We start from the raw sequence: 19,913 nt of genomic DNA on the forward strand, positions 1-19,913 counted from the left end.
AGCTCTTAACTGTCGTCTATGTTGAATGATATTTTATATATACCTGTATCTTGGATTCAAAAATCAAATAGACTAAAGATTTTATCTCCTGCCAGGCTCAATGTCAGGTTAACCAAGGAGAGAATATTTCACCTGAGCAGCTGTGTCGTGGCCAATAGCCTGACTAGTTCCCTTCTCGGGGATCTGAGTTCCTGGAGCACTCAGCATGGACTAGATGAGCCTTCAGAGCAGAGTTTCTTAAACAGCAGAACTGCTGGCATTGAGCCAGGTACCCCTTGTAGAGGGGCTGTCCTGTGCATTGGAGGATGTTTAGCAGCATCTCCAGCTTCTGTCCCCTAAACATCAATAGCAGCTCTCTCCTCTAGTTGTGAAAATCAAACATGTGTTCAGACACCACCCCCACCCCCCAGCTGAGAACCACTGCCTGAGAAGGAAGGAGGGATGATGGGAGGAAGGGGCTTTTCCTCTGTGTCCTCTCTCTGTCCTGTGGGAGGCTGGGAGCCTGTGGTTGCTACCTGTGGCATCATCTTATAATCTTCCTTCTGAAACGTTAAAGCCTATACAGATCTGCTGGGCATCTTGTGAAAAAGCCAATCCTGGTTCGGAGAGCTGGGGTGGGCAGACCTGAGGTCTGCATGTCTAACCAGCTCCTTGGTGATGCTTTTACTAGGAGCATGCTTGGAGCAGTAGCGCATGGCTGTGTGATTAGCACATGCATCTTAGTGGCCTCTGTGTTGGAAGTTAACAGAACTCACTCATGATGACCAAAGCAAAAGCATACTATATCAGCAACAGGGGCACTCACAGAAGGGACTGAGGGGCTTGGCCCAGCCTAGGGAGCTGGGGCCATCTCCTTCCCTCCTGGTTCTAGTTTCGGTTCCTGCCACCCCATCTCTTTGGCCCCATCCCCCTTTGCCTATTCCTAGACCCATCAGGGGCAACATCACAGACTCCCTGAGAAGGAGGTATGTCAGGTAAGGGAAAGGATGAATGGGCCTGTTTCAGTGGGACCTTGGAGTGACCTTAGGCTGAACATGATTACTGTCCCCCAGCAATGGAGTATACCCACAGAAGACCACCTTGTGAATGGATGTGGGGGGAACTTGGATCCAGGGAGGAGCCCTGGTAGGGAGGGTTTGGGTGAGGCCCTGGTTCCTGCCTTTCTCTGACTGCCCCTGACTCTAGCTATTGATTTCCTGCCATTTCTCCTTCCTCTGGCCCTACCTACCTTATAGGGATGGTGAGATAGCACAGCAGAAATATTCCAAGCTCATGAAAGGAATGCAGTCACTTAGATCTAAGAAGTACTATACCCCTTTTGAAGATCCCATATGGGAAGAGCTCCACTTGGGAAACCGGGAAATTAGAGGTGACTATTTGCCCCATATTCCTGCAGAGTTATTTTGAACAATAAGCCTCCCTTAGAGCATTCAAAATTACTCAATGTATAGTTAGTTAAAACTCCCAACCTATCAGTCTCACTACTGGCCTGTTCCAAAGGCATTGGCGGAGGTCTGAGGAAGATGGGTAAGTTGGTGATTTGGGGTTATCTTCCAAGAAGGAGGACAATGATGGGGCCTGGTCTTCTGCCAGGGGACCTATTTCTCAGTTCAGAAAGCTGACCTCATGATTAATGCAACTTGGAAAGGTGCACGAGTTCTGTGCATAAATTCTATATCCTCAGGCAAAAAAAAAAAAAAAAAAAAAAAAAGGAAGAAAAAAAAGTGAGCAAAGGCATGAGAATACAGAAGCTTTACAATTTTTCTGGCTTCTGGTGGCGGCCATGGGATAGGAATCAGGAACAAGGGAGGGAACCCGCAACTCTGGACATGACCCTGGCATGTAACTCTGGACACACTGATTTCTAAAAGAATTCATGGAAATCTGCACAAAAAGTGGGACAATGAGAAAAGATAGCTGGATAGGCCACCTATCCTTATTTCAAAAGACGTCAATGCCAAAGCCAATCTGAAATGACATCAGGCAGATGTGCGTAGAGTCAGAGACTGTGGCCCATGTAAATTGTTGCAACGACAGCATACTTTCTTCACAGGTACTTTCTTCACATCCACAGGGATGTGAGCTTTGGGAATACAAAAGCCAGCCACCCCTCCTTTCCACTGCTGTGTTCTCCCTCTGAGCATGTTGATACAACTTGAACAGCTCTGCACTATATTTAGCACTAACCAAAATATCAGTCGCCTAGACGCTACCTTCCCGTGCCCCTGAAAATTAGCTGTGTCTGCTGTATCTCTGTTCCAGTCAGACAGGAGTGTACATGATCCTGGAGGAACTGAGTCCAGGAACCATCATGGCCAACATCACAGCGGAGAATCCTGATGATGAAGGTTTTCCTAGCCACCTCCTCTACAGCATTACCACTGTTAGCAAATATTTCATGATAAATCAGTGTAAGGCACTCACCTCCATCCTTAAGTGCATCCTCTAATTCAGCCATTTGAATTGTTTTACAATGCAGTTGTCCCTCGACACCCATCAGAACTGGTTCTAGGACGCACCATGGATACCAAAATCCATGTATGCTCAAGTCTCTCCTATAAAATGGCATAGTATTTGCATATAACCTATGCATGTCCCCCCATATACTTTATATCATCTCTAGATTCCTTATAATACCCAATGCAATGTAAATGTTATGTAGATAGTTGTTGTATTGTTTAGGGAATAATGACAAGAAAAAAATGTCTGTACATGTTTAGTACAGATGCAACCAGCCATTTATTTTTCCTGAATATTTTTAATCCTCAGTTGGTTGAATCTGAGGTGCAGAACCCATGGATACAGAGGGCTGATTGTATTTTTCTTATCTTCTGGTATGGGGCATGTCTTTCTGTCTGGGGTCATCATTGGTTACCAAGGTAATAGATGTATTAAAAGCAGCTGGCATGGGGGCTGGGCAAACTAAATAGGGTTGACAGCTATGTCGCTCTTCACCTTTGTGGGGGATGGGGCGGGGGCAGTGAAGAGATTTATTTTCTTACCCATTGTTAGATTTGTGACTGAGACCTCTATAAAAAAAGACAGATTAACAAGAGAAAAGCATACAAATTTATTCAATGTTAAGTTTTATGTTACACCAGAGTCTTCAGAAATGAAGACTCAAAGAAACAGGGAAATCCATGTGTTTTTATGCTCAGTTTGATGAAGTGAGTAATTATGGAGAAGTATGATTGCAGGACAAAAGGGTATGACCCAATGATAATAAACCTGGGGAATTTAGCAAGATCTGTTTGTTCAGATTTTTCCTGGCATCTCTGTCTTCCAGAATAGGATGTTCCTTTCCTCCAGGTATAGGTAGGATACCGCTGGAATGAAGGTCTTATGACTGCTTCAAACGAAAGCCAGCGAGCTCTTTTATGGGCTGCTTCGGGGAAGAAGGGCAGGAGAAGGTCAGAGACCTTCCTGCTTCTGCTGTTTTCTCAAATGCCAAGGTGCCATATTTTGGGATAATGTGTCCTGAATCCCATCACCTTTTTCTCAAAGGCAGGTGTGTAAGGATGGATGGGTTACTTATCCTGAGGGTTCCCCGAAGTCTTCTGAAGAGAGGGGCTATATCAGCACTGTCCAATAAGAATAGAATCAAGTCACTTATATAATTTCAAAGTCTCTAGTAGTCACATTTTTAAAAAGTAAAAAGATATAGGAGAAATTAATTTTAATTAGGCATTTTTATTTAACATGTATAAAATATTATTTCAACACGTGATCAATACTTAAAAGTTATTCATGGCCAGGCATGGTGGCTCATGTCTGTAATCCCAACACTTTGGGAGGCTGAGGCCAGAGGATCGCTTGAGACCGGGAGTTTGAGACCAGCCTGGGCAACGTAGTGAAACCCTGTCTCTACTAAAAGTTTAAAAATTAGCTGAGTGTGGTGATCCACACCTATAGTCCCAGCTACTCAGGAAGTTGAGGCAGGAGGATCTCTTGAGCCTAGGAGTTTAAGGCCGCAGTGAGCTATGATCATTCCACTCTGCTCCAGCCTGGGTGACAGAGCAAAACCCTGTCTCAAAAAAAAAAAAAAAAAAGTGATTCATGAGATATTTCATACCATTTTCTTTGGTACCAAGTCTTGGAAGACTGTTGTATGTTTTATGCTTACAGTACATCTCAATTTGGATTAGCACCATTTAATTGCTCAATAACTCTCATGTGACTAGTGGTAACTGCATGGGACAGTGTCATTTTGCTCAATCTGCCAGACCGATGGGAGTTATTTTCCCATCTGAATATCTCTGAAGGGGACGAATTCCCCTTCTCTGCACTTCTATAACCATCTTTTCCTGGGGCCTTAGTACACACCAGGCATAATGCTGAGTGATTATTCACATACATCTCATCTCAAGTACTCAAGATAGCAACTGAATGAACTATCATCGTTCACATTTTACAGATGAGGAAACTGAGGCCTAGGGAGAGCCTCAGGCAGGTTAAACAATTTGTTGAAGGTCTTACAGCTTGTAGGTCGTGAAGTTCAAGTACCAACCTAAGCCACCTGATTCCTCGGGCCTGTCTTCTTAACCACTACCAGACTGCCCCACTCCTGTAAGTCCTGATCGCATCACCAAAAAGGACTTCCAGCCTTAGACAATCCCCCCCAAAAAATGTGCTATTGGCTCCTTAGGCTTTCGGGCAAAGGATACCTATTCCCAGGAGAGCCAGGCAAAGGCAGTAATTGTGCACTGCCTCTGAAAACGTCCTAATGCCCTGTCAGCTGATAGTGTAGGGATAACCATGGCTGAGAGTTCTGTTCACTCTAGTGTTGCAAAATTCAACTTTTAACAAGCAGAGTGAGTTTTTTTTTTTCTTTTTGTTGAGCATATTTATTAAGATTCTTTGGTCGCAGGTAACAGAAACTAAGGCAAACCAAGCTAACAGAAAAAAAAAAAAAAAGAAAAAAGAAAAAGGCAGGGACATCTATCAACAGGATTCTGGGCATCTCCTAAGAAAATGTCAAAAGATGGGGGCATACGAAGGATGTGACCCAGTGCTGCTCCAGGGACCTAGGCTCTGTAGCTCCACAATTAGCCTGTGATCTTCCAATGTGTGCCTTTCAGTTACAAATTCTCCAATAAGAGAGCCCTGTGGGTCAAGCTGGAGTCAGTTATTCACCAGTCCAGTCCACTCTGGGCAAGGGCTGCCACCAGGGTGGCAGTGTGAAACTCTGGAGTGCAGTGTGAAAAATCCTAGAAGGGTCAGGCCAGATACCCCAATAAATGTCTAACAGAGGAACTTAATGGGTTTTCAAAAATGTATTTGTATAGAGATTATGCTCTGCATAAGCTCTTCCTCATGTTAAAATGGTCTTTTCCAGTTTTCTCCAAGTTTCTGTATTCCTTTTCATTTCTCTTCAAAGGGTCACATTCTAACCTTTGCTTTCTTCGTGACTGGTGCAATCCAAGTGGCCTAAATGATACACCGAGATGCAGGTGAATTGAGACAAAATCCCACCATTTCCCTGGAAGTTCTAGTGAAAGACAGACTATATGGGGGTCAGGAGAATCACATCCAGATAACCTTCATTGTGGAAGACATCAGCAACAATCCTGCCACATGCCAAAGGTTCACCTTCAGGTATGCACACTTCGAAACTTGGGTTGGACATTCTACCTCTTTGGTGGTCCTCCACCCTTTGGCTTATCTGGTATATTCTCAGGAGGACCTGAAGAATTATAAGCATTTGGAGAAACAGCTTAGTAGAATAAATCGATGTGAACTGTTCACTTTTGTCCACAGGTTTCCTTGTTGTCATCCTTTTTTCTTCCCTCTCTTTCATTTTCCTTCTTCTTCATTATCTCCCTTGTTCACTTTCTTACTCTTAAGAATTATTTTTTATTTTGCTCCCTTCTATATCCTGCTCATCTCCGTTGGTGAAAAGGACCACAGGGACTTGTTAGGCCCTCTCTAGACCGTGCCTGTTTTTGTTTATTGCCACAGGTGGCAAGATGGGGCTGTTAGTTAGCAGTTATAATAGATGTTTGAGACTTAGGATCAGTGAATAGGAACTCCCAGAGAAACACACCACCAGCCAGATGAATAAATCAAACCAAGTACTTATGTAAAACCAAACAAAGCATCGAATTCACCTTACACAACTTAATTGAATATAAACAAAAGACATCCGAAAGGGAAAAAATGCAGGTACAAGTGGGATACAAGTGATTTTGTATATTTTGACTCATTCTTTGTCCCACAATCTATTTGCTATTATTTTACAATAAAGTCGCTTGTGATTCTGGGTTAATATGCTTTTTGAAAACAATATTATCTTTCTACTGTTTTGTCAGAGTCACATGATTAGTATTTCTCACATAAACCTCATCTCTAAGGTTTTGTTCCAGCCAGTCTCTGGTCTCCTGAGAGGCTGAAGAGGGCTCTTTGGGAGGAATTTGAGTTGTGGGGAGCAACTCCACAGTAGCCCTTGCTAAAAGACAGCCCTGTATCTGGAGCAAGGCTGATGACTGGGGTGGGTCTCAGTTCCGGATGTCCCCATGGGGTGAGTCTCCTGAGTTTATCTTTGAGTCATTTTGTAAGTTTTCTCCAGGTGACTCTGGACATAGACCCAATACATGCAGAGGACAAAGGACCCTAGACCAAGATTGCCTTGGAGGAGCAGGGGAAATAGAAATTCCTTTACTATACTCATGAATGTTTCCCTCTCCCAAATGGCATGCCCAGCGTAATGCTAAAGGATCCATGTGGCCTCGAGTCTGATATCAAAATGGTTAAACTCTGTTCTGGACGCACCACTGACTTGTCCCTTCAGATCCAGTCTCCACCCTGCTCTGTGCTCCAAGACACTGACCTGGATGGATACTGTATTAGTCTGTTTTCATGCTGCTGATAAAGATACACCTGAGACTGGGCAATTTACAAAAGAAAGAGGTTTAATTGGACTTACAGTTCCACATAACTGGGGAAGCCCAGTGTCCCTCTGTTGTGTGCAGCCTAGGGACTTGGTGCCCTGCATCCCAGCTGCTCTAGCTGTGACTAAAAGGGGCCAAGGTACAGCTCAGGCTGTACCTTCCAGTATATCCTGGGAAGTTCCTGCCCTCTTCTGTCCTCCTGCTCTTCCTTGTTCCTCTGCCCTAAGAGGTAGGGGGTGAAGGTTAAGAAGTGAGAATGTCTGGAGAGGGCTGTGCTGTCTCAAACCTTCCTTGTCCATTTTCTCTCTTCAGTGCATATCTGTTAATTGTATATTTGGCTTCCTGCAGTCCAGATTCCCCTGGGGTATGGGAGGATAGTTTGCAGACTGTGTTCCATATTCGCTGGTGAAACTGCAATTTGAATATCCTAGACTGTCCAGGCAAGCCCAAACAGAGTCCTGCTCTTGATAATCTTCCCTCCAGATTAGCCCTGAAGGCCGAAGTGAAATCCATAACTGGACTAACTGCATTTATTACTGAAGATAATCTAACCAAGGCTCAAGTCCCTTCTCTGGGCTCTTCTAGCGGGAGGACCTCTCAGCCACCCTATGAACGCCAAGATGTAAGGAAGGGCAACGAAAGGGACGCCTCCTCTGCAGTTCCAGCGGTGGAGGTCTTCAGCCTAAAGCCCAGCCCCGCGTCCCAAGGCTGCATAAGGGTGGGTGCGAGAGGGGTGAGAAGCTCTAACCTGCAGCAACCGCCATCCTCCCAGCCTGATACCTTCTCCAGCCGGACTATGTCAAAGCCAAGCACACAAGCAGGTCCAAACAGAACAAAGTGACAATGGCAGTGGTTCTGCCACAGTCTCTGACACTTGCTCTTGAATGTTTGTTCCCTCCCCAGAGGCTGTGGGCGCGGTCTCTGCTATGGAGTTCTTGAGAGCAGGTGGCAGAGCCGGTGGGGTCAGCGCGGCTGCTGGAGGCCGCATGCTGTGCTCCCGCTGGGAGGAGGGCGGCCTGGAGGAGGCGGGCGCCCCCTGCTGCCCGCGAGGGCCCCTGCAGGCTCCCAGCCCTTCGCACTGTAGCCCCTGAGGCTTTCCCAGGCTGATAATGAATGAGCCCAGGGCCCAGCGGAGGCTTCCGAGGCACCGTGACAACCCCCGCTCTGGTTGTAAATTGTCAGGCTCTTCACTGAAAGCACTTCGCAAGCTGTTTGTGAGCAAGAGGTGGAGCAGTTTGGCTGATTCAGAACGGGCTGGACACAGTCGCCTTTGCATGGGGAGAGAAACATGGTCTGATGGCTGGGAGCGAAGGTAGTCCGCTTTTGAGGCAGGGATTGCTGAGTGAGGGGAGTGGCTTTCCAAGTTAGGCGTTTAGGGGAAAAAACCCAGCTGTCAGGGACGAATGAGAGAACAAGCCAAGCAGTTCTGGGGGGCCAAGTGAAGAGGCCTCTGTTGGAGTGCCTGAAATGTCTGGCTTCAGAACCTTGGATTCTTTAAATGATGCAATCTCCTGGCTTCTGCAGAGTTGAAATCAAGGCTTAGATCCCCAAACCATCTGTGAGCCTGGATACTTATCGATGGAAGTTAAAGTTTACAGTGACTCTAACACTGCAGAGGATCGAGTCTGTATACATCCACTTTCCTGGACAGGCGTTGAAAATGCTTGGAACCACTCTTTCTTCCCCCGTGCAGTGGCGACAAGAATACAAACCTCTATGAGATGAGGAAATTAGAGATAGTGTTTTTAAAGTGCTCGGTATGATACAGCATGCAGTTGGTGTTTAATAAGTAGTGTCTATTCTAAGTCCCTATGAATGAAACCATGACATTGTGCAATCAAGGCAGGAATGCTCAGACTCCAATCCTGCTGAAATACAGAGGTAATCTTTGCCAATGAAACATCATGGAGACTCCATTACACCTGTTTTCGCTCCAGCAAGCAAACCTGTTATCCTCAAGCAAGTGGCCCATGACCATTCTTGCTGTCAGACTTTGCTCTGTATGCACTGAGCCCAGAGCCAATTTTATCTGCCATGAAAAGAGGATGTGGAACAAAGAAGGGAGCAGAGTTTGGTTGCAGAGAGAAGTATATGCTCCAAGAATGAGATGCTAAGATGGGGTTAAATGTGCAAGGCTATTATTAGGGGAGATGCTTGTGGCAGAAAATGGGGAGAGAGATGGACAAGGCTGGGCAAGTCATCAGATCATGATGCAAGGCTGATCTGAGTAAAGGAAAGAGGGAGAAAAGGTAGTTGGACATATTCTAGGCTGCCATGCAGTCTAAGGAGTGTTCAGCTAGGGCACTGGGGGTCCTGGAGTCAGTGTCAGCTGACACAGGACAGGAATGAGCCTTAGTATCTTTGCCATGACCAGTTGTTGGTATGTGGCCTCACCACAAACACAGTGATGGATTCAGAGCCCAGCAGCTCAGGCCGATGGTCAGTTATGCTCTCATGGTTGAAGGTCTTCCAGGCACATTCTCATGACAGCCACGATATATTTTTGTAAGAAATTCTACCAAGGCAAAATATGATTAAGATAGATAGCCAAAACAAACAAAAAAGAAAGAAAAGCCACAAATTCCTCCCTGCTTGCTCTGCATGCATGCTCCTTTGCAATGTGATTTTTCTGTTCCATCAAGAGATGGGTCTCCTTGAATCTGAACTTGACCATGTGATTGCTTTGACCACTGGAGCATTAACAAACATGGCACAGCAGAGGCTTGGAAAATGCATGTGCATTGGCATTTGCCCTCTCTTGTTACTTTTGGAACCCAGAGACCTCCATGCAATGAGCCTAGACTAACCTCCTAGAAGATGAGAACAACAAGAAGCAGAAACCAAGCACCTTCCCACCACTGGGCATGTGAGTGAGGCCATCCTAGACCATCCATCCCCAGCCAAGCTGTCAGTGACCACAGAGACCAGCTGAGCCACACTTAAACCAATAGGACTGTGGGAAAACCTGTAGTACTGTGAGAAATCATAAATGCTTGTTGTTTTAATTCACTCAGTTTGGGGATGGTGTGTTATGTAGTAAAAACTAATTGATATCATTTATGTCCATTTTATAGATGGAGGAACTGAAACCTGGAGACAGGAGAAAGCCCCTCAATGATTTGAAGCCTCAAGGTGTTCATTGGTCTCCCTCAAAGCCTTCTACAGCAAGCTGGGCTTGATGGGAAGGCTCTGAGTTTGGGGGTAGCTTTATTCATTTGTGTTATTTGCCTAAACCCTGGAGTCTACTGAGATTGAGACTCCCAAATTTGACCATTAATAAACATCTTTTGGATGAATAATATGAAGGTGTTAGGAGGCCCTTCTAGGCCATTGAAGCCACTAGAACACAAGTCAAGGAATTCTCAATCTTCAAAGCATGGGAGATGAGGGGTACAGGGATTCTCCCTAGCCCAATTAGAAACTCCTTCAGGCAGGAGGTAAAATTTGTATTTCTCTTCTATTCTTCTTCACAACTGTGCTAGTCTTATAAGTCTATTGTTCATTCATTCAACAAATATTTATTGAATGTGCCAAGAAACAAGCAAAGATCCTTGCCCTCATAGAGTTTACTTTCTAGGAGGGAAATAGACAATAAACAGAATAACCAAGAGAAATATATGGTGCATCAGATAATGATGTGTGCTGGGAATTAAAAATAAAGAGGGGAATAGGAGAGGAAGTACGGGGCAGGGAATATTGCCATTCTAGATCGGGTAGCCTCACTGATAAGGTGACATTTGATTAGATAGATGAAAGAAAGTGAAAGTGTGAGTCACGTGGGTATTTTGGGGGAGAGGATTCCACAGTTAGTGCAGTGATGCTGAGGCCAGAGCCTCATGAAGAGTTCAGGGAGCACCAGAAGGCCAGAGTGGCAGGAGGAGAGTGAACAAGGAGAGGAGCTAGTGGGAGACGAGTTCAGAGAGGAAAAGGCAGGCACGTCCTGAAGCATCCTGCAGATCAAAAGTGGGACTTTGAGTGAAATGAGGAGCCATCTGGGACTTAGGAGCAGAGGAGTGACATGATCTGACAACATGTTAACAGGATCCCTCTGGCCGCTGTGTTTAAAATAGCCCAAAAGGTAGCAAGGGCAGAATCAGGGAGACCAGTTAGGAGGTGACTGCAATGACCATGGACTCACTTTGAATTGCAGTTAAAGTAGAGGTGTCTAGCCCAGGACCCACGTGAGAAGGAACAGTCGATTACCATTTGTTGGGGGAAATACTGGATTGTGTCTTTTCACCAGCATTATGGTGCTGGAAAGAACAGCCAAGGGGACGTTGCTCCTTGACCTGAACAAGTTCTGCTTTGATGATGACCGTGAGGTACCAAACAACAGATTCAACTTCACCATGCCATCTGGAGTGGGGAGCGGCGGCAGATTTTTACAGGATCCAGCTGGCTCTGGGAAAATTGTGGTCAGTTAATGGTCATTGCATCATTAAAAGGGCATCGGGAATTGGTCCAACATGCATCGTGCTTTTGCTGCCCCATAGAGAGAAATTTCCAAGGTAACCCCTCTCAGAGCGACCGTAACTGACAGGCTTAATAGTGAGTCTGTGTTCCCCAACCGCTCTTTATTTTACCCCGGTTCCAGGAATCGTTTGTTACACATAGTTGTGCCTGGGCTGCTAAGGACTGGATTCGTTCTTGCATAGCATGCAGTTTGTGTGCCTGCTTAGCATGCCTTCACAGACACATCAGTGCCCTCTGTGCTCAGGCACTTTTGTTTATTTGAGTGCTCATTCCCGGCCCATAGAGGTGTGAGGTGATAGAAAGCAGGGCCGGGACCTTGAGTGTGTCTGGATAAATTCCACACCGTGGAACCACTGGAGACCAGAGGAGAGTGAGACAGTGAGGATGTGTAGGGAGCCCCCTCCCTGGCAACTCCAAGGGACAAAAGCTGCATTGGAAGAAGGATGGACATGAAAAGTGGGTCCCAATGAGCGGAGTTAGACCTTTCCTTACAGAGTTCCTGCTGGAAGGTGGTGGGGAAGGAGAAGAGAAAAATGAAAGGGCTGGGAAAGCAGCAGCCTCAGGGAGGGAAGCCAGCAACCCACTACCCTTCCCCTCACCCAGCTTTCTTCTCCACCTCCCATCCCAAACCCTTCTTCAATCCCCAAGAACATCTCACCTACTTTATTCATAGTGCCATCTTAAAAATAATTTCTATTTTTTTCTGTTTAGGAAATTAATACATGTTCATTGTAGAAAATATAGAAAGCACAGAAAAGCATCACCATTCACTGATAACCAGTGTTAATAGTTTGGTACATGTCCTTCTTGTCTCTTTTCTATAGATATATTTTATGTCTATTTATACATATATGCATAGGTATATTTTATTTTTATTTATTTTTAAGAGACCGTGTCTCACTCTGTCACACAGGCTGGAGTACAGTGGTGCAATCATAGCTCACCACAGCCTCAAACTCTCGAAATCCAAGGCTCAAGTGATCCTCACATTTCAGCCTCCCTAGCAGCTGGGACTACAGGAGTGTGCCACCGTGCCTGGCTTATTTTTTAGGTTTTTCTAGAGATGGAGTCTTGCTATGTTGCCCAGGCTAGTCTCAAACTCCTGGTCTCAGGCAATCCTCGGCCTCCCCAAGTGCTGGGATTATAGGCATGAGCTACTGTGCCCAGCCTGCATATGAATTTTAAATACAGTAGTGCCCCCTTATCCACCGGGGATATGTTCCAAGACCCCTAGTGAATGCTCGAAACCACAGATAGTACCAGACCCTAAATAAGTTATGTTTTTTCCTTCTATACATAAATACCTATGGTAAGTTTAATTTATAAATTAGGTAGAGTAAGTATTGACAATAATAATAATAAAATAGAAAAATTATACCAAAATACTATAACAAAAGTTATGTGACACTGGGCATGGTGGTGCACACCCATAGTGCCAACTACTTAGGAGGCTGAGATGGGAGGATCACTTGAGGCCATGAGTTTGAGGCTACAGTGAGCTATGATTACACCTGTGAATAGCCACTGCACGCCAGCCTGGGCAACAAAGGGGACCCCTATCTCTAAAAAAAGAATAAGGAAAACCAGTTATGTGAATGTGGTTTCTCTCTCAAAATATCTTATAGTGCTGTACTCACTATTTTCAGACTGTGGTTGACTGCAAGTAACTGAAACTGTCAAAAGCAAAACCACAGATAATAAGGGGGGACTACTATAATGAAGTAACCCTGCATATAAGATTCAATTTTGTGCTTTTCTTCAACAAATCTGAAGTTGTGGTCCTGAGCAATAGTGCTTAATGAACATCTTTGTACATAGATTCTCTCTCCTGGTAAATCATTTCCATTAAGTTCACTAGGAGTGAGCAAAGGTATGGTCATAACTTTTTAAAGTTCCTCATTTTTATGGGCAAAGTGTTCTCCAAAAGCATTTTGCCAATTTATATATCCACTAGCAGTATATGAAAATATCTCTCACAGCCTAATAAATAGGATTGTTTAATCTGTATAATCTACTGTCTCTGTTTTAGTCTAGCTGATTGGTGATCTAGTCTATGAAAATCCAAGTAACCTAGCAGCTGGCAATAAATATACGGTGATAATCCAGGTGCAGGATGTGGCCCCCCCTTATTATAAAAGCAAGTATCATTTTGTTTTATTTCATGAGTGTCTTTCTTGAGTATCAATGACTAAACTCTGCTGGGCAATACTCGGTATTGTGCTAGGTCCCCCATCTCACTAGTACTGCCCTCATGCAAGGACCCCCTCTTTCTCGGCTGAATTGCAACATGTAAGAGTCTTTGAAGGGAAATGCAAATGCCATCATATGACTTCCTTGGTTAAAGCCTTCGAGCATCTCCTGTAGCTGTCAGTTCAAGTTCCAACTCTTTGGCTTGGCATACAAGAATTTTCATCATTTGGTTGCTGCTTAATTCTCCGGCTTCACCTCCTGTCACTTGCTTCCAAGCCCCCATATTTTTCCAACTGGGCAAACAGCTTGAAGTTTTCCAGAGTGAATTATGTGGTTTTATACCTTGGCATTTTTGTATACGCCTGCAACACCTCCCAATATCGTCCCTGCCCCATTTGTCTAATTCTGTCCTTATAAGGCTCAGCTTGTTCTTTCTCCTGGAAGCTGTTCCTCCTCTGGGTTCTGTAGTGCTCTGTGCGCTCATGTGCTTATCAAAGGGTGACCACCCTCAGCGTCTAAAAGGCAGGAGCTCCCGTGTCTTAGTCACCTGGTATCCCCTATGCGCAAAGCCTGTACCCAGGAGATTCTTTAAAGACGTTGAATAAACAAATGGATGAGTATGGATTTGTGATTGAATGTGTTTCTATTTCCATTTTTAGGTAATATCTACATTTATATCCTAACAAGCCCAGAAAATGAGTTTCCTCTCATTTTTGATAGGCCATCCTACGTATTTGATGTGTCAGAAAGAAGGCTGGGTAAGTAACAGACAAGACACAGACCAGAGGGCTCTCAATGGACTCCGTCCAAACGTGTGTTCTGCGGAGTGGAAAGCTCCCTTCTGGAGGCCTTGCATGCTGTTGTGCACAGTGATTCACAGCTGATTAGTATTTAGTGCACCTCTTATTTCTTTTAAATTTTCCTTGCTGCTGAGGAGCCCTTCAGGTGAAACTTGGACTTTTGAAAACTGTTGATTAAACTGCATTTCTTGGAAGCCTCTGATTGCTTCCTTGTCTGTTTGCCTGATTCCGCTAATCCTCCCTTTTCCTAGCTTAAGTTTTCTCTTGGTCTCCACTGTGAGCTTTATCCTGCTCACTCAGAGAATTAAAATTTAAAAACAGAAAAGGTTTCCCATTTCTATATTTCCTTCATTTATAAACAAAATAAAGACATTTTCTCTCTCCCCTACTAGGATTCCCTGAAGGCCTATTTTTCTGCCCTTTGCAACACCCTGCTTTTCGCAGGCTCTTCCCCCATTAAGGAAAAGACTCACTCCCCACTTTCAGCTTCACTTTCTGCCTCCCTCGCTCTCTCAGTTTGAAGGTAATACTATAAGTGCTGTGTAATAGACTCCTCACAGCCTTGCATCTTTAGATCATGGATCCTTTTTCCATATTAAAAACAACAACAACAAATCAAACCAAAACCAAAACACTCCCTCTAAAATGATCCATTCTCTTTAGGATGGTCTCCATTTCCTGACATTAAGTTTTCAAGCAAAAGGCAAAATGAAGGTCCAAAGAAAACGCTTTTAATTTCTCATACCTTATCCAGTCAATAACAAATTCGAAAGGAATAGGCTTTCTGGGAATTCACAGATCTTACTGCAGTTCTTTTTGATCACCTACTTTGGGTCACACACTTAGTGCTGGGATACAGAATTGAACAAGAGAAGGTTTCTGCCCTTGAGGAGTGTAATTTATGAGAAGGAACTCCTATAAAACAAGCAAGCCAGAATGCTAGCAGCTCCACCAACAGTATTTGTAAAAATTGCAAAATGGAAGAGGACTTAAAAATCTATAATCTGTAATCATCAATTGCTAAATTCTTTAACAATTGTTTATTTTTATAAGAGCAATTCATGCTCATTATAGAAAATTGAAAAACACGGGACTTTTAGAAAACACTGCTGCAGAGATGTATGTGTGAGGATGTATGTTCTTTGTACTATTGTTTCTGATAGCAAAATGGTTGGTGTCCCTGGAGTCTATATAAAGGCATAAATTGCTGGGCGCGGTAGCTCACAAGTGTAATCCTAGCACTTTGGGAGGCCAAGCCGGATGGATCACTTGAGGTCAGGAGTTCAAAACTAGCCTGGCCGATGTGGTGAAACCCCGTTTCTACTAAAAATACAAAAAGATTAGCCGAGTGTGGTCGTGGGCATCTGTAATCCCAGCTACTTGGGAGGCTGAGGCAGGAGAATTGCTTGAACCTGGGAAGTGGAGGTTCCAGCAAGTTGAGATTGTACCCCTGCAATCCAGCCTGGGTGACAGAATGAGACTCTGTCTCACGCGCATGCGCGCACACACACACACACACACACACACACACACACACACACACACAGGCATAAATTATCTATTACAGCTCACAGGACTGCTTGGATCATAGGGCCAGTTACCTAGTGGGTATTGGTTAGCATTATTTCAATTTAGTAGAAGTGAAGCTATAAAACAGAGTTTGGACAGCAAGGAGACCTCCAGAAGTCCTTCTTCCCATGGCAGGGAGGACATCGGTTCCTGAATCATCCTTCCCTACCTCTTAAAAGCAGGACTTATTGCAGGTACTTTATTCCTCCAGCCAGAACCTGAGTGGGACAGGTGCAAGCCACTGATAAAAGACATCCCCCAGCGCAGCCTCGTGTACTCCATCTCCACCGGAGGGGCCAGCCTCCAGTACCCGAACGTATTTCGGATTAATCCCAAGATGGGAGAACTCCAGCTGGTAACTAAAGTAGACTACGAAACAACCCCTATCTATATTCTCAGAATCCAGGCCACCAACAACGAGGACACAAGCTCTGTCACTGTGAGTGGGGCTGCTTGCTATAGTCCCGGTAACCCAACTGGTTGACTCAGGGTCTCTCTGGCACCCACAGAGTGTGGATGGGGCAATGAGGAAACTTCCCAGGGGCACATCCTGCAGGTGTGGTGAGAAACAAATAAAGGTGCCCTGGGAAATAAAGATCCACGTTTTCCTTTTTTTCTTTTTCTTTTCTTTTTTTCTCTTGTTTGAGAGACAGGGTCTCGCTTTGTAGCCCAGGATAGAGTACAGTGGTGTAACCTTGGCTCACTGCAACTTTCACCTCCTGGGTTTAAGCGATTCTCATGTCTCAGCCTCCCAAGTAGCTGGGATTACAAGTGTGCAGCACTGTGCCTGGCTAAGTTTTGTACTTTTAGTAGAGACAGGTTTCGTCATGTTGGCCAGGCTGGTCTCGGACTCCTGAACTCAAGTAATCCACCCGCCTCAGCCTCTCAAAGTGCTAGGATTATAGGCGTGAGCCACTGCACCCGGCCCCACCTTTTTTTGAGGCCCAAGTCTGTGGGTGACTGAGAAAAGCACTGAAATTGGTGGCCAGCTATTGGAATGTCTGGTGGACCCACAAAGCCACTTTGTGGGACAAGGTTCCTCTTGTGGCCCTTTAAATCTCGCTTTGCCTTCACTGAAGGCTGTTGGTGAAATGCACACTGTCCAGAAGTTGAGTGTGGTTTTGGAGTTATGCATTTCCTCCCCAGGAGCAGTTATGCCATGTTCCTACCCTGCCTCTACGCACACCAGATGGGGTAGATCTTAAAACGATGCTGTGCTGCTATCTTGCTTCCCAACCTTTGAGGCTGAGAATGTTGTTATATACAGATTCTGAGTCAGCGGGTCTGGGACCTGATATTCTGCGTTTCTGACATGGTTCCAAGTAGGGTGGCACTGCTGGTCCCCTGCCACACCTCGAGTGGCAAGGGCCTAATAGGTCCCTGTTGTTAGTGGTTTGGATTATCCAGGGGCAACATGATAGCCACAAAGACCAAACTATTCCCTGGTCCTTCCCATTAGTAAACTAAAAAAGCATAGAGGCAAAATGAACTCTCAGTTAGCAGCAGGCAGCCATAGACAAAGATTGGCTCAGAGTCAGGAGACCAAGTCGTTTTTCACCTTTGATCCCAGTTTTCCGAGGGAGTCTGAGCAATGCTTATCTCGGTGTCCCTATTTCTCTCTCTCTTAAATAGAGAGTCACCTGATAACCCTGTGCCTGAATGGTCCGCTTCCTCTGATAGCTTGCTTCCAATTAATGGGATGATGTTTTTAATGATGTGCAAGGTTTGGCATTGCTACCCAAGGAAAGTTGGAGATAATTGCAGTGTTTGTTAGGCTGGGTTTTTTTTTTTTTTTTTTTTTTTTTTTTTTTTTTTTTAGAAAAATGAATGGACCCTACTTTGGGAGCTAACTAGAGTGAACATTTCAATTTATTCCCGGGCTCAGAAATAGCTGAAATCCCAAATTTCAAAGGTAGTATGAATATGACTCAAAATTCATAAGCTTTTTAAAAAGGGTGATGAACTAAATGATCACACAAGTCCCTTTCAGGGCTGATGTTCTACGATTCTGTGCTGGCAGGCATCCCAAGTTATATTCCAATTCAGCAGGCATAGAAGACAGCGATGAAAGAGAATAGGCTGGCCCCTGTTTATGGCAGGGTAGCCCTAGGGCTTAGTAGAGTGCTAATAGCCCAGGTTACAGATGAGATCCCAGCTTAACCAGGCCTGCTTGTTCTGTCCCAGTGGGTCTTAGTCCTGGCTCATATTAGAATCAGCTAGGGAACATCAGTGAGGGCCCTGACCCCTACCCTCCAATCTATTGGGTCTGAAGAGGGCCCAAGAAAGCAGAGCCAGTGTTGAAAACCATTTCTGTATATGCCAGAGTTAAAGAACTTCCAATCCACAAGGGGCAGCAGGCAAGGCAGTACATGGAGTCACCGTAAATCCATACCTTCTTGGAAAAACAATTCAGTGTCATCTGCAGGTGAGCCTATGTGTTCAGGTGCATGTGTGTGTGGGGGTGGGTGGGACAAGGTATGCATACACTACGTGTGTACACACACATGCACACGGGGTAGAGAGTAATAGCGTAGGATTTGGAGTAGGACAGACCAGGATTCAAATCCCAGCTCTGCCATTCACTAGCTGAATGATCTTAGATCAATTACCTACTATCTCTAAACCTCCATTTTCTCATCCATAAAATGGGAATAATCATGTTATCTATCTCACGTGAGTTTAAATGAGCTAATTTACGAAAAGTGCTTAGCCTGAAAACTGCCTACACACAGTAAGCACTCAACGAGTTTTAGCTACTGAGAATGACCACCTTCTTGCTACTCTAGGTTACCATGAACATCCTTGAAGAAAATGATGAAAAGCCCATTTGTACTCCAAACTCTTATTTCCTGGCCCTCCTAGTGGATCTGAAAGTTGGCACAAATATTCAGAACTTCAAGCTGACGTGTACTGACCTTGATTCCAGCCCCAGATCTTTCCATTATTCCACTGGCCCAGGTATAGTACTTGGTGGCGACAGCCCTGACCCTGTCTGTGAGGACCCTGAAGTTGTCTAGGGTGGGGTCTGTGCTCGCACCCTGATCTGGGCAAAGTGGGATGGGAGTTGGGAGGGCATTATTTTTTTGAGATAGGGTCTTGCTATGTTGCCCAGGCTAGTCTTGAACTCCTGGGCTCAAGCAATTCTCCTGTTCAGCCTCCCAAGTAGCTGGGACTAGAGGCATGCATCACCGCACCCAGCTTGCTGGGGAAGTGTTTGAATGAGAAAAGCAGAGATACAGAATCTAGCAGCCCCTATGCTTCCTGATGCTCCTCTCGGTTTCCCCTTCTCGTCTTACTCCTCCCAGACCCCATATGTGACTGCTCAAAAGCCCAAGAAAAGGGTGAACCCCATCCCCTAATTCCTGACTACAGTATGAGTCATAAAGCCTATTAGCGTCATTAGAAAAAATGCAGTCCAACTTTTCAACCACCTCTTTTCCTGAAAGCTTGTAGTGGGGGCAGGGAATCCCAGTCCTCTCTCTGGATAATAATAGATTAAATAGATTAGGTGCATTTTGAAATGTGTCCTCAGGAATTCTCTTCTGCTCCATTCATCTTCTCTCTTTAAAAATACACCATTCTAGGGAAAAAAGAGCACCCCTCAATGGAAATTAGACCAAAATAGCTCATCTAATGAAGTGCTGGGGCCAGAGATTTAAACCCAAACAAGCAGAACAATTCCACGTGAGAGAGTAAAAATCCATCCCTGCTGCCTGCTGTGCCCTTGGCCGAGCAGGAACTTGAACAGTAGGAAGCCTCTCGAGCTGGCTGTGTCACAAAACCCAGGGGCAGAAACTGCCTCGAGACTGCAGTTGCCGAAGATGGAAATAATCCATACTGAGAGCCCTAAGGCCTTTATGGAGCATTTTGCTGTTAAGGGAGCAAAAATTGCATCATCTCCTGCTCCATTTACTGGTGTTCAGTTGGTAATGAGTCTGGAGCCAGTGGAGGAATGAGCAGGGGTGTGCTTGGGCTGGCAGCCTCTCTGGCCCAG

The 19,913-nt window shown here is 45.0% G+C and overlaps 1 protein-coding gene across 1 annotated transcript in view; it reads left to right on the plus strand.

Annotated features, from left to right (window-relative positions):
- CDHR3 (cadherin related family member 3) overlaps nt 1-19,913 on the plus strand; it is a 67,689-nt gene that overhangs the window by 35,065 nt on the left and 12,711 nt on the right. Inside the window, 8 exon segments of the mRNA XM_065541209.2 lie at nt 2,267-2,411; nt 5,406-5,595; nt 11,131-11,302; nt 13,395-13,497; nt 14,210-14,308; nt 16,131-16,165; nt 16,167-16,358; nt 18,706-18,877. Of these exon segments, the coding sequence (XP_065397281.1) occupies nt 2,267-2,411; nt 5,406-5,595; nt 11,131-11,302; nt 13,395-13,497; nt 14,210-14,308; nt 16,131-16,165; nt 16,167-16,358; nt 18,706-18,877 (1,108 nt within the window).

Source organism: Macaca fascicularis, chromosome 3 (genome assembly GCF_037993035.2).
Source record: "Macaca fascicularis isolate 582-1 chromosome 3, T2T-MFA8v1.1".
Taxonomy (NCBI): domain Eukaryota; kingdom Metazoa; phylum Chordata; class Mammalia; order Primates; family Cercopithecidae; genus Macaca; species Macaca fascicularis.